The following is a 15,443-nucleotide window of genomic DNA, read 5'->3' as shown; positions in this document are numbered from 1 at the left end:
CTTGAACATCTGGAAGTTCATGGTTCACATGTTGCTGAAGCCTGGCTTGGAGAATTTTGAGCATTACTTTGCTAGCGTGTGAGATGAGTACAACTGTGCCGTAGTTTGAGCATTCTTTGGCATTGGCTTTCTTTGGTATTGGAATGAAAACTGAACATTTTCAGTCCTGTGGCCACTGCTGAGTTTTCCAAATTTGCTGGCATATTGAGTGCAGCACTTTCACAGCATCATCTTTCAGGATTTGAAATAGCTCAACTGGAATTCCATCACCTCCACTAGCTTTGTTTGTAGTGATGCTTCCTAAGGCCCACTTGACTTCACATGCCAAGATGTCTGGCTCTAGGTGAGTGATCACACCATCATGATTATCTGGATCATGACGTTCTTTTTTATACAGATCTTCTGTGTATTCAGGCCACCTCTTTTTAGTATCTTCGGCTTCTGTTAGGGCCATACCATTTCTGTCCTTTATTGAGCTCATCTCTGCATGGAATATTCCCTTGGTATCTCTAATTTTCTTGAAGAGATCTCTAGACATTCCCATTCTATTGTTTTCTTCTATTTCTTTGCACTGATCACTGAGGAAGGCTTTCTTATCTCTCCTTGTTATTCTTTGAAACTCTGCATTAAATGGGTATATCTTTCCTTTTCTCCTTTGTTTTTTGCTTCTCTTCTTTTCATAGCTATTTGTAAGGCCTCCTCAGACAGCCATTTTGCTTTTTTGCATTTCTTTTTCTTGGGGATGGTCTTGATCCCTGTCTCCTGTCAGTGTTACAAACCTCCATCCATAGTTCCTCAGGCACTCTAGCAGATCTAGTCCATTAAATCTATTTCTCACTTCCACTGTATAATCATAAGGGATTTGATTTAGGTCATATCTGAATGGTCTAGTGGTTTTTCCCACTTTCTTCAATTTAAGTCTGAATTTGGCAATAAGGAGTTCATGATCTGAGCCATAGTCAGCTCCTGGTCTTGTTTTTGCTGACTGTATAGAGCTTCTCCATCTTTGGCTGCAAAGAATATAATCACAAGACAGCAAAAGAGACACAGATGTATAGAACAGTCTTTGGGACTCTATGGGAGAGGGTGAGGGTGGGATGATTTGGGAGAATGGCATTGAAACATGTATGTTGTCATATGTGAGACGAATCACTAGTTCAGGGTCAATGCATAGGATGCTCGGGGCTGGCATGCGGGGATGACCCAGAGGGAGGATAAAGGGAGGAGGGAGGTGGGAGGGGGATTCAGGAGGGGGAACTTATGTAAACCCGGGGCGAATTCATGTCAATGTATGGCAAAACCAACCAATATAATATTGTAAAATAATTTGCCTCCAATAAAAAATAAATTAATTACCAAAAACAAACAAACAAACAAAAAGAATATAATCAATTTGATTTTGGTGTTGACCATCTGTTGATGTCCATGTGTAGAGTCTTCTCTTGTGTTTTTGGAAGAGGGTGTTTGCTATGATCAGCGCATTCTCTTGGCAAAACTCTATTGGCCTTTGCCCTGCTTCATTCTGTACTCCAAGGCCAAATTTGTCTGTTACTCCAGGTGTTTCTTGACTTCCTACTTTTGCATTCCAGTCCTCTATAATGAAAAGGAAATATTTTTTGGGTGTTAATTCTAGAAGGTCTTGTAGGTCTTCATAGAACTGTTAAACTTCAGCTTCTTCAGCATTACTGGTCGGGGCATAGACTTGGATTACCGTGACATTGAATGGTTTGCCTTGGAGATAAACAGAGTTCGTTCTGTCATTTTTGAGACTGTATCCAACTGGACATGGAACAACAGACCGGTTCCAAATAGGAAAAGGAGTACATCAGGGCTGTATACTGTCACTGTGCTTATTTAACTTATATTCAGAATACATCATGAGAAATTCTGGGCTGGATGAAGCACAAGCTGGAATCAAGATTGCTGTGAGAAATATCAATCACCTCAGATATGCAGATGACATCACCCTTATGGCAGAAAGTGAAGAAGAACTAAAGAGCCTCTTGATGAATGTGAAAGAGGAGAGTGAAAAAGGTGGCCTAAAGCTCAACATTCAGAAAACAAAGATAATGGCATCCAGTCCCATCACTTTATGGAAAATAGATGGTGGAAACAGTGGCAGACTGTTTTTTTTTTTTTTTTTGTGGGGGCGCCAAAATCATTGCAGATGGTGATTACAGCCATGAAATAAAGGGACGCTGCAATCCCTATCAAGCTACCAACGATATTTTTCACAGAGCTAGAACAAATAATCTCACAATTTGTATGGAAATACAAAAAACCTCGAACAGCCAAAGCAATCAAGAGGAAGAAGAATGGAACTGGGGGAATCAACCTGCCGGACTTCAGGCTCTACTACAAAGCCACAGTCATCAAGATAGTATGGTACTGGCATAAAGACAGAAATATAGATCAATGGAACAAAATAGAAAGCCCAGAGATAAATCCACGCACTTATGGACACCTTATCTTTGACAAAGGAGGCAAGCATATAAAATGGAGAAAAGACAGTCTCTTTAACAAGTGGTGCTGGGAAAACTGGCCAGCCACTTTAAAAGAAGGAAACTAGAACACTTCCTAACACCATACACACAAATAAACTCAAAATGGATTAAAGATCTAAATGTAAGACCAGAAACTATGAAACTCCTAGAGAAGGACATAGGCAAAACACTCTCCGACATAAATCATAGCAGGATCCTCCATGACCCACCTCCCAGAATATTGGAAATAGAAGCAAAAATAAACAAATGGGACCTAATTAAATTTAAAAGCTTCTGCACAGCAAAGGAAACTATAAGCAAGGTGAAAAGACAGCCTTCAGAATGGGAGAAAATAATAGCAAATGAAACAACTGACAAAGAATTAATCTCCAAAATATACAAGCAGCTCCTGCAGCTCAATTCCAGAAAAATAAACGATCCAATCAAAAAATGGGCCAAAGAACTAAACAGATATTTCTCCAGAGAAGACATACAGATGGCTAACAAACACATGAAAAAATGCTCAACATCCCTCATAATCAGAGAAATGCAAATTCACACCAGTCAAAATGGCTGCTATCCAAAAGTCTACATGCAATAAATGCTGGAGAGGGTGTGGAGAGAAGGGAACCCTCTTACACTGTTGGTGGGAATGCAAACTAGTACAGCCACTATGGAGAACAGTGTGGAGATTGCTCAAAAACCTGGAAATAGAACTGCCATATGATCCAGCAATCGCACTCCTGGGCATACACACCAAGGAAACCAGAATTGAAAGAGACACATGTACTCCAATGTTCATCGCAGCACTGTTTATAACAGCCAGGACATGGAAGCAACCTAGATGTCCATCTGCAGACAAAAAGAAAGCTTTGGTACATACACACAATGGAGTATTACTCAGCCATTAAAAAGAATACATTTGAATCAGCTCTAATGAGATGGATGAAACTGGAGCCAATTATAGAGAGTGCGGTAAGCCAGAAAGAAAAACACCAATACAGTATACTAACGCATATATATGGAATTTAGAAAGAGGGTAACCTTAACCCTGTATACGAGACAGCAAAAGAGACACGGGTGTATAGAACAGTCTTTGGGACTCTGTGGGAGAGGGTGAGGGTGGGATGATTTGGGAGAATGGCATTGAAACACGTATATTATCATATGTGAAACGAATCACCAGTCCAGGTTCGACGCATGATACAGGATGCTTGGGGCTGGTGCACGGGGATGACCCAAAGGGAGGATATGGGGAGGAGGAGGGTGGGAGGGGGGTTCAGGAAGGGGAACTCATGTACACCCGGGGCAGATTCATGTCAATGTATGGCAAAACCAACCAATATAATATTGTAAAGTAATTAGCCTCCAATAAAAAAAAAAGGGACACTTACTCCTTGGAAGAAAAGTTATGACCAAACTAGACAGTATATTAAAAAGCAGAGACATTACTTTGCCAACAAAGGTCTGTCTAGTCAAGGCTATGGTTTTTCCAGTAGTCATGTATCAGTGTGAGAGTTGGACTATAAAGAAAGCTGCGCACCAAAGAATTGATGCTTTTGAACTGTGGTGTTGGAGAAGACTCTTGAGAGTCCCTTGGACTGCAAGGATATCCAACCAGTACATCTTAAAGGAAACCATTCCTGAATATTCATTGGAAGGACTGATGTTGAAGCTGAAACTCAGATAATTTGGCCACCTGATGTGAAGAGCTGTGTCACTGGGAAAGACTCTGATGCTGGGAAAGATTGAAGGTGGGAGGAGAAGGGGACCACAGATGATGAGATGGCTAGATGGCATCACCAACTCAATGGACATGAGTTTCAGTAAACTCCGGGAGTTGGGGATGGACAGTGAGGCCTGGCGTATTGCAGTCCATGGGGTTGCAAAGAGTCAGACACGACCGAGCTACCAAACTGAACTGAAACATGCTTCTAGAAATAGCTCTAGATGAGGCCAAGAGAGATTTGGTTCGACTAATCAAATGTTAGCATATGTGACAAATGCCACATTGGAGCATTAGTTTTAACACAATTGTGTGGTTCAGCTAGACCATAAGAATTTACAAATTACAGACTTAGTCCTTCAGCCTAGATACCAAAGAGAAGCACAGTCAACCTGCAGGCACCTGCAGCATACATGTCACACGAGTAAGAAATGAATCAAGGTATCTGCAAATTGCTATGCTTCAGGGATTGCCTGTTATACAGAATAACCCACTGAAAGAAAACTAACACATCTCTCAAGATTAATTGTTTCACCCAAAGACTAAAACTAACCTGAATAAGAATAGCAGCCTTCTCCTTCTGTTCTTGGATATTCACGGTATTTTTAATTTTTTCTTTCTTTAAAATAGTTTGGTTTTCGATGCAAGAATTTGGCTGGGATGTCACGGGTCCTATAGTAGCAGGGTGTAGCTTTGCAGAGAAATGAATCTGCCTGCGCACAGTGTAACCACGCCAGTATGCCTGGATTACCATGGCTGCCATACTATTAAGAGGAGAAAAAAATTATTTTTAGTATCCATAACATACAGCTGCAGATAAGAGATCCTCATAAGCTAAATTTATTTTCAAATTAGACTATATAAAGTATTATTTTAAAATAAGACCTGCTCTTTTATTTAATTGTAGTCGTAGAAGTAAAAATAATATGGACACCTTCAAATCTGAAGGAGAGAAATGGGCCAGTAACTTAGTGGTATGAGTCCTAGGGATTTTCGATTCTTTTAAGGAAGACGATATTACTGAGACTGTATGACAGTGGAAATTTGAGCCAGTAGTGAGGGGAAAAAGTGATGATGCAAACAGGGGGACAAAGGTAGGAGTCAGTGTTGAGCTGGCAAAAGAGGATGGGATCTTGTTCACAGTGGGGAGGTTAGGTTTTGAGAGGAAGAAGGGCCAGCATTCATTTTCAGAGAAAGGACTCATCAGGTCTCTGTGAGCTTCATTTTCCTCTCTGCCCATGGACAAATACGTAAATCATTCTCTTACAAGCCCAGTAGTAAATTCTAACATTTTTCCAGTCTACATCTATTGGCTATTATCTGGCATTCCATCAGTCAACACTGTGCTTTCCTTATATCCCCATAACCTGCCCAGCAACAATAGCAAAAATTTAACAGCAATGTATGTTGACTGTAATTGGGTTCTCAGTTTGCTTAATCATTTAAAGCTTCATCACTGGATATGCTTTCCTTTTCCCACACAGATTACTGCAGAAATATTATCAAGGTACATGGTATACTCAAGGTGCTAACTAGTATCTTAATTGCTTTACAGACCCTTGAGTTCAGTTTTAAAAGACATATAAAGGAGAAGTGACTGAAGCACATTCACTTTCCCAGGCTCCCTTGAAAAAGTTTTCAATAATTTTATAATTGCGGAGCCCAAAGAAATTTTTTCATTTCAAATGAAGTGAGTTTAAGGCAATAAACTGCCAGAAATGATGGCTTTCGAGGTGGTGCTTGTGGTAAAGAATCCACCTGTCAATGCGGGAAACTTAAGAAATGTGGATTTGATCCCTGGGTCAGGAAGATCCACTGGAGGAGGACATGGCAACCCACTCCAGTATTCTTGGCTGAAGAATCCCCATGGACAGAGGATCCTGGTGGGCTACGGTCCATAGGGTCATAAAGAGTCTGGCATGAATGAAGCGACTCAGCATGCATGCAAAATGGAATGAGGTAATCATTTTCTGTTGTTATGAATATTGTTATCAGCATCACCACCATTTTATGTAAAGCTTGTGGAAGTCTTCAATCTATTTTGCTATGAATTTAAATTAGTCGATAAAACTTTCTGCCTTAAGATAAACTACTTGTACTCATTATACGAAGAAAAACCATGTTTCAACAAAACATTTCCTCCTTCTAGGGTAAATGGTGCTTTTGTGTACTCAGTCATGTCTGACTCTTCGTGACCCCACGGATGATAGCCTGCCAGGCTTCGCTGTCCATGGAATTTTCCAGGCAAAAATACCAGGGTAAATAGAACTTAGTAAATTTTGCTATGGAATTAATTCAAATTTGATCATTCAGACATTAATTCATTCCTTCATCTTTTGGACAAAAATGAGTTAATGAAATTGAAAAAGAGTAGATATGTGTATATGTATAACTGAATCACTTTGCTGTACACCTGAACTAACACAACACTGTTAATTAAATATGTTCCAAAATAAAATAATTTTAAAAAAGATTAAAAAATGAGTTAAGGAATTTTAAGGCACAATAATACCAATGCATATTTGGGTGATAAACAAAATCTGAAAACATATTTGCAATGTATAACTGGTAAACAATGAAAAGTTGTTTAAAACAAAAGATTGTAAGATTAGTAAGAAAACACATTTAACCTGAGACGGTGCCTTATATTTCTCTACAGATACATACAAGTTTCAAGGACTGTAATTCTGAGTTTCTTATAAAGCTGATTATTTAGCACTTGAATTCCTCAGCCCTCTATCTTTAAAATTTCCCAAGGAAGAAAATAAAAAGATATATGAGGAATATTTTCCTTAGTGACACTAACACTGGGACTGTTTTCCACCACACAGAAAGCAGTAAAAGGTAAAGAAGCTGACTTAGGGCTTCCTGAATGTTAGGTGCTCTCCGTGTTGGGAAAAGCAACTCATACTATTACTATCATCAGCATCATATTTTTTTTTTAGTGAAAAACAACGATGCTAACAATGCCCTTAGCACAGGAACACATGAAAATTATGCTTAGGAAGCAACAGCACAACTGATGATGAATCTTCCCAAAACACTGAAAGGCAAGGTTCAGCAAGTGGGCATACATTTTCTTTTCTCTTTGTTCTTTGGGTCTTTGGTTTGTCTATATTTTCAGTTCCTCATCCTTTCTTATTATCATTTGGAGATTTTATTTACCATGAATTAAAACAGCCAAATGTTATTTATCTGAAATTTCAATAGGCAATGTCTGGAGTGTTTAGAGCTAACAGGATTCAAACAGGTAATGTCTAGGGTACCCTGGCCAAAACTATCCGAAAACATACCAATATACTTGGCATGCTGAATATTTTAGTGAAAGTGAAAGTCGCTCAGTCATTTTCTGACCCTTTGTGACCCCATGGTATTCTCCAGGCCAGAATACTGGAGTGGGTAGCCTTTCCCTTCTCCAGGTAATCTTCCCAGCCCAGGGATCAAATCCAGGTCTCCCGCAGAGCAGGTGGATTCTTAACCAGCTGAGCCACAAGGAAGCCCAAGAATACTGGATTGGGTAGCGTATCCCTTCTCCAGTGGATCTTCCTGACCCAGGAATTGAACTGGGGTCTCCTGCATTGTATGTGGATTCTTTACCAACTGAGCTACCAGGGACTATTTTAAGCTCAAGGGATTTGAGAAAGGCATGTGCAGGAAGGATTTTCTGACCTTCCCTGAAGCATGTACTAAGACCCTCATATGAGAGGTCTTTACAGTAGTTTAAGAATAATGGGATTGTTTTATTTCTTATTAAAAGTTCTTTTTAATTATTTAGAGATTAGAAGGCAGAAAAAATAATTTCAGTTACTCATCTTTATTTAAATAATACTAGTTGATTAAATAAGAACCTGCCAAAATTCAACCAAATTAATCTGTCCTGTATTTAATAATTTGTGCATATCATAAAACATAAGGAAATGAACATGAAATATGATAGGATTTAAATCCTTTACCAAATTATCATTATCTATAAAAACAATAAAACATAATGGTAAAAGAAAAATGACTATAAAACTTACGTTTTTTCATGATGTTCAGTATTCTGGCAGTTCTCCAGTAGAAACCCTGTCCTTACTGTTTCAATGAGTGGTATTGTTTTGCTGGGGAAACTGCTTGTCTTGCTGTCTTCTCTTTTCTGGTCTACTATTTCTTCCTGATTTCTTTCTTTAGTGTCTTCACATAAGGAGGGGCTGGTTGATGAGGAATGACTAGGGCCAGAGTCTATCCATTTCTCAGAAATATCTGGTGAGTTCAGCTTATATTCATTTGCAAAAGAGTAAAGAACTCTATTCTGCTGTATGCTATCACTGTGTGTAGGAGGCAAATGACTTTGCCAGGCTTCTGATTCACCTCTCCTGGTGATACTTACATCCCCATGTTCATGTACACATCGACATTCGTTACTAAGTGTCATCAATTTCTTAAAATAAGAGCAGAGATTTTGTGCAACATCCAAGGTGAACGTATTTCTGAGCAAATAAATAAGGAGGACATTTAATAAAAAGAATTATATCAGTAAATGGTTACACCTGTACAGATTTTGAAAATATCCCTGTGTGGCCTGACATGAATATTAAGTTTTACTATAAAATTCATTATAACTTGATTTCTGATTGTTTTTATAAAAACTGATCTCATTACTTCCAAAAAGTGAAAATATTTCTGTAGTTAATCTCAATCCATTAATCCAGACAAAACATCTGGAAGTTTTAGAATCACTTTTATCCTAGGTATTTTTGGTACAAGTGAATGAGAAAAATCCATGCTTTTACTGACATAAACATGAGAAATCATGGTTGCCTTAATTTGGAGAAGTTATTTATGAAACAAGATTAAAAGTACTTTGTACACTGACTTTTTCCATGCAAAATATTTGTATTGGACATTTAAACAAATAACTTACATTATGGGAAAGTTTTTATTTCAATTTTTCTCTGGAAAAAAAAATCTGTTGCAAAGATAATTCAAATACTTTAAGACATAAATGCCTGTGATTCTCCTAAATAATTGTTGGATTTAAATATTCCAAACAAAATGAAAGCTATATTTCCTAAAATGTAGAGATAGACACTTTCTATGTTTACAAATGGAGACATTAGCATAGATTCCTCTAATATATGTTAATATATCCTTTCGGCTGGTGAATAATACAGAAAAAGTTCACTTTAATATTAGACGTCAACTGTTTATGGCTAAGTGTTGAATTCACCACCATTTATGATCTAACATAAAAATGGTCAATTTCCAATTCTAAAGTGATACTTAATTTCAATAGCAATAAATTATTAAAAATAACAGTAAATCTAAATTTCAACATGAGGGTTAAGAGTCATCTTTACATAAAATCGTAGGTTACCATACACACACAAGGACATATAAATTTAGATTTACAAAAATACAAATGCAAAATAAGCTATTTATGAAAAGTAAACTATCCATAACAATAGGAATTACTTTTAAAGCTGTAAGATTTGTTTATAATCTTAATAGACTATATAAAAACCCATTTAAATAGAAAAAACCAACTCTTACATAGGATGAGCAGTACGAAAGTACAAATAGCAAAAATTTAATATGAAATTTAGTAATTAAATTTAGACATTTGGAAGCACATTTCATTCTGCCATTTATAATGCAGGCATCAGAATATAAAATAATTTTTCTTTTTCATTTGTGTTTTTTGGAATAGTATAAATTATAAAATAGAGTTTTAATATATCAATTGTAATTCATTTATAGTAATACATTCTGGATTTATGTATCATGAATTTGGTCCCATCCTTTCATGGCAAATAGATGGTGAAACAATGGAAACAGTGTCAGACTTTATTTTTTTGGGCACCAAAATCACTGCAGATGCTGACTGCAGCCATGAAATTAAAAGAGGCTTACTCCTTGGAAGGAAAGTTATGACCAACCTAGACAGCATATTAAAAAGCAGAGACATTACTTTGCCAACAAAGGTATGTCAAGCCAAAGCTATGGTTTTTCCAGGAGTCACATATGGATGTGAGAGTTGGACTATAAAGGAAGCTGAGTGCCGAAGAATTGATGCTTTTGAACTATGGTGTTGGAGATGAGTCTTGAGAGTCCCTTGTAAGGAGATCAAACTAGTTCATCCTAAAGGAAATCAGTCCTGAATATTCATTGGAAGGACTGATGCTGAAGCTTAAACTCCAATACTTTGGCCACCTGATGAAAAGAACTGACTCACTGGAAAAGATCCTGATTCTGGCAAAGATTGAAGGCAGGAGGAGAAGGGGATGACAGAGGATGAGATGGTTGATGGCATCACCGACTCGATTCACATGAATTTGAGTAAGCTCCAGAAGTTGGTAATGGACAGAGAAGCCTGGCATGCTGCAGTCCATGGGGTCACAAAGAGTCAGACATGACTGAGCGACTGAACTGAACTGAATTCAGAATTCAGGGTGGGGGATAGGAAGTTCTCTTCCTTTGATATATTTTTAGGACTCTGTTCTCAGCCTCTGTCCTCTGGTTATGTGCATGTCTTGACTGCTTTTCTCCACTATGCATCCATAATAACTTAATACATAAAAATATGTGTAATATTTTTCTTTATATAACAGATATATAATAAATATTATATGTTTTATAAAACTCGATTTGTTCCATTGCAATGACTTATTTAGCTAATTTTCTCTTAATGAAATCATGAATTCTTTGTAATACTTAGCTTCTTTTGTGTCTTGTCCATCAATAATTGATGAATAAATATATGACTGAATAATTGAATGAACGACTGAATGACTGTTTGTATATTGTTGTAAAGCTATCTTCAAACTTTCATTTATTCTGATCTAATTTTAGCCTTTAAAATATGTTCAAAATACAGATTAATACATTTCAAATAATAAAAGATGATGCTCATAAATGTCTTTTTTAAAGAGGAAAATAGTCCTAAAACACACTGTACAAGTCCAAAAAAGTAACACTGTATTGATCAGAAAAATTTTAAATGCTATGTATAAATTGCACTATATCTTTTAATTACAAGAAGAAGATAACAGTCTTACCTGTCTCCAGTAATATATTTTTCACTTAGTAAGTTAAATTCTCTAATTTGGGACTGACAGTGTTCCAGGAAATGCTCTAATTCTAGCTGACAGTGTTCTTCAGTGTGACTTTGTGAATAAGAGGTTAGCATTTCACCATTGAGGATTCTTAGAGCAGGCAATATCTTAAGTAGAGAATGCCTATTAAAAATAGGAAAAAAATTAATAATCTTGAAAAGGAGAGTTTATATCTAAAGTAATTTATGTGCCTATTATTTAAATAAGTAGAGAATATATCTCTGAAATTCATTGATTTTATAGAGAATTTCTATTTTTTTAAATTATGGTATCATGTCATTTATCAAGTAAGTTTCAGAGTTCTTGACACACATTTAATCATTTTCTTCTAAACCACAAATGGTAAATTCAAGCAGCTGGAAACTTGGGCTGGGAGTAGTAAATAAAAATCTGCATTATGAGAAAGAGAGTATCAGGTACACTCTTTCTAAAATAAGATAATGTAACTGAAAGCTACTGTCTGTTTCAGAAGTAGGTGTGAATTCTGATCATTTCTTAGTGAAATATACTGAAAATAGGGTTAAAACAAAAAGGGTGGTGATTACGCAATATTTCATGATCTGGAAAATCCAAAATGATGATATTTCTCCTTGAATCTTGGTACGGATTATAATAAATAATTTCCAAAATATGAGCAAAAGTCTTTATCAATTTAAAAGGTTAATGCTTTAAAAAAACAGCTCAGAAAGCAAAGGCGGTCTACCAAACCCAGCCACTTTGAAGTACTTCCCCAGCTTTACACAAGAAAGCATGTAGGCTTCTTTTCACAAGGCTGTTTATGGTCACAGGTGCAAACTAAACTTATTGAGTGAGTAAAACTTCTTACTAAAAAATTAACAGTTCCTATGAGGAAAATTATAAGTCACTGACAAAAGATATCAAAGAAGACTACATAAATGGAAAGATGTCCCATGGGAAAAACAATCTGTGGATAATAAGATTTAGTACTGTCAAAAGTCAGTTCTTCCCAACTTGATCTAGAGATATAGCATATCTAATTAAAATACCAGCAAGATATTTTGCGGACATCAACAAGTGGATTTGAAAGTTATATAAACAGGCAAAAGACAGATAGCCAACTTAATTTTGAAGAAAATTTGGAAGACTAACACTACCTGACTTCAAAATAATCTATGAAGTTACAGTAGTCAAGATAATTTAGTAATGGCAAAAGAATAATCAAATAGATTGATGGAACAGAATGGAGAATGCAGAAATAGACCAACAAAGTCAGTACAATGGAGAAAAGATAACCCTTTTCAACTATTGGTGCTAGAGCAACTGAGCATCCCTGTGCAAAAAAATAAAAGAATCTAAACATCCAGATGCGGACCTCTTAAGCTTCACAGAAATTGACTCAAAATGGATCACAGACTTTAAAGCAAAAGGCAAACCCCTAAAATTCCTATAAGAAAAAATATAATAAAATCGAGGTGACCTTGGGTATGATGATGACTTTTTAGATACAATGCCAAAGACATATCTATGAAAAAATTATTGATGAGTTGAACTTCGTTAAAATTAAAAATTCCCACACCTAGGGACACTGTCAATTCAATGACAAGTCATACACTGGGAGAAAATATTTGCAAAAGACACATCTGATAAATTACTGTTATAAAAAAAAATGCTTAAATCTCAGTGATAAGAAAATGAATGTCTTGGTTTAAAAGTGAGCCAAACATATTAAAGACATCTTACCAAAATATATAAATATGACAAACAAGCATTAATGGATTGCAAATTATAACAACAACGAGATAATACTACCTACCAAGTAAAATGTCCACAATTCAAAACACTGATAACACCAAATGCTGGTGAGGATGTGGAGAAATAGGAATTCTAATTAAGTGTTGGTGGTAATGAAAAATGGTAGAGACATTTTGGAAGATAGTTTGGTAGTTTCTTACCAAATTAAACATCTTTATTTTTGATCTAGCAATCAGTCTCCTTGGTATTTATCCAGATGAACTGAAAATGTATGTCCATACAAAAACCTGCCCACATATGTGTATAGCAGTTTTATTTGTTTCAGCCAAAAATTGGAAACAACCAAGATGTCCTTCAGCAGGTGAACTGAAAGATAAACTGTGATACACCCATACAATATAAAATTATTTTGCATTAAAAAGAAATGAGCTGGGAGACGCCCGGCTCCGGCGGCGCAGGCACGGGAGACGCCCGGCTCCGGCACAACCGACCACGTGCAGAATCGTGGCTGAGATGAGCTACTCCGCGCCCAGGGTTAGGGCGGTGGCCGAGAGGAGCTGTACCACGTTCAGGAGGCGGTGGCTGCTTGGGCACCGGAGGGCTGAGAGGAGCTGGTCTACATTCAAAGCAGGAGGCACGGCCTTGAGGAGATACCCCTCGTCCAAGGTAAGGTACAGCAGCTGCGCCTTGCTGGAGCAGCTGGGAAGAGATACTCCACGACCAAGTGGAATATAAGAATCCAGTGTTCTGGGGAGGAAGGAACAAGATGGCGGAGGGATAAGATGGCAAGACCACTTTCTCCCCCACAAATTCATCAAAAGAACATTTGAACGCGGAGTAAAGTCCACAAAACATCTTCTGAATATTGGCAGATGACATCAGGCTCCCAGAAAAGCAGCCCATTGTCTTCTAAAGGAGAGAGAAGAAATCCAGCTCCACCCACCAGAACACCGACACATGCTTCCCTAACCAGGGAACCTGGACAAGTCACCCGTCCAACCCCACACACAGCGAAGAAACTACGTAATAAAGAGAACTCCACAAACTGCAAGAAGAGGGAAAGGCCACCCCAAGCAAAGCAATATAAGCAAGATGAAGAGGCAGAGAAATACCCAGCAAGTAAAGGAACAAGATAATTGCCCACCAACACAAACAAAAGAACAAGATATAGGGAATTTACCTGATAAAGAATTTCAAATTTTGATGTTGAAAATGATTCAAAATCTTGAAAGCAAAATGGAGTTACAGATAAATAACCTGGAGAAAAGGATTGAGAAGATGGAAGAAAGATTTAATAAGGACTTAGAAGAAATAAAAAAGAGTCAATATACAATGAATAATGCAATAGATGAGATCAGAAACACTCTGGAGGGAACAAACAGTAGAATAACAGAGGCAGAAGACAGGATAAGCGAACTAGAAGATAGAATTGTAGAAATAAATGAAACAGAGAGGAAAAAAGAAAAACGAATTAAAAGAAATGAGGTCAATATTAGAGACCTCTGGGACAATGTTAAACGCTCCAACATTCGAATCATAGGAGTCCCAGAAGAAGAAGACAAAAAGAAAGACCATGAGAGAATACTTGAGGAGATAATAGTTGAAAACTTCCCTAAAATGGGGAAAGAAATAATCACCCAAGTCCAAGAAACCCAGAGAGTCCCCAACAGGATAAACCCAAGGCGAAATACTCCAAGACACATATTAATCAAATTAACAAAGATCAAACACAAAGAACAAATATTAAAAGCAGCAAGGGAAAAGCAGCAAATAACACATAAGGGGATTCCCATAAGGATAACAGCTGATCTTTCAACAGAAACTCTTCAGGCCAGAAGGGAGTGGCAAGACATACTTAAAGTGATGAAAGAAAATACCCTACAGCCCAGATTACTATACCCAGCAAGGATCTCATTCAAATATGAAGGAGAAATCAAAAGCTTTACAGACAAGCAAAAGCTGAGGGAATTCAGCATCACCAAACCAGCTCTCCAACAAATGCTAAAGGATCTTCTATAGACAGGAAACACAGAAAGAGTGTATAAACTTGAACCCAAAGCAATAAAGAAAATGGCTACAGGATCGTACTTATCAATAATTACCTTAAACGTAAATGGGTTGAAATTTTCAAAAAGGCTAGGAAACAATTCTCATAGCCATCAATAGTTCAGTGTTGACTTCATGAATAGTTTTTAAAGTTTGGGACAAACTGTAGTATTTGCTATTTGAAGTACTATTTGTAATTGGCATATTACGATGTAACATTGGTCTTCATTTCCATCTTAAAACGCCTAAAAATGCCTAACAGGTTTTTAGATTTGTGAATTTTAGTTGAAATGTATTTTACGATGTTACTAAACCTGCAGAAATATTGAAATATTTCAGAGAACTTATTCACTGTACATTTAATTTATTTTATTTATAAAA

At 36.9% G+C, this 15,443-nt stretch overlaps 1 protein-coding gene across 1 annotated transcript in view; it reads right to left on the bottom strand.

The window, feature by feature from the left end:
• The window catches only part of LRRIQ1 (leucine rich repeats and IQ motif containing 1), a 224,601-nt gene that overhangs the window by 121,913 nt on the left and 87,245 nt on the right, over window positions 1-15,443 (bottom strand). Inside the window, exons 14-16 of the mRNA XM_055396048.2 lie at window positions 11,247-11,426; window positions 8,229-8,678; window positions 4,763-4,973 (exon numbers count right to left, since the gene is read on the bottom strand). Coding sequence (XP_055252023.2) covers window positions 4,763-4,973; window positions 8,229-8,678; window positions 11,247-11,426 — 841 coding nt within the window. The remainder of the gene's footprint in view (window positions 1-4,762; window positions 4,974-8,228; window positions 8,679-11,246; window positions 11,427-15,443) is intronic.

Source organism: Moschus berezovskii, chromosome 6 (genome assembly GCF_049115385.1).
Source record: "Moschus berezovskii isolate FMDL1 chromosome 6, NW_MosBer_1.0, whole genome shotgun sequence".
Taxonomy (NCBI): domain Eukaryota; kingdom Metazoa; phylum Chordata; class Mammalia; order Artiodactyla; family Moschidae; genus Moschus; species Moschus berezovskii.
The sequence above is the reverse complement of the archived record's forward strand: the minus strand, read 5'-3'. Positions and strand labels throughout refer to the sequence as shown.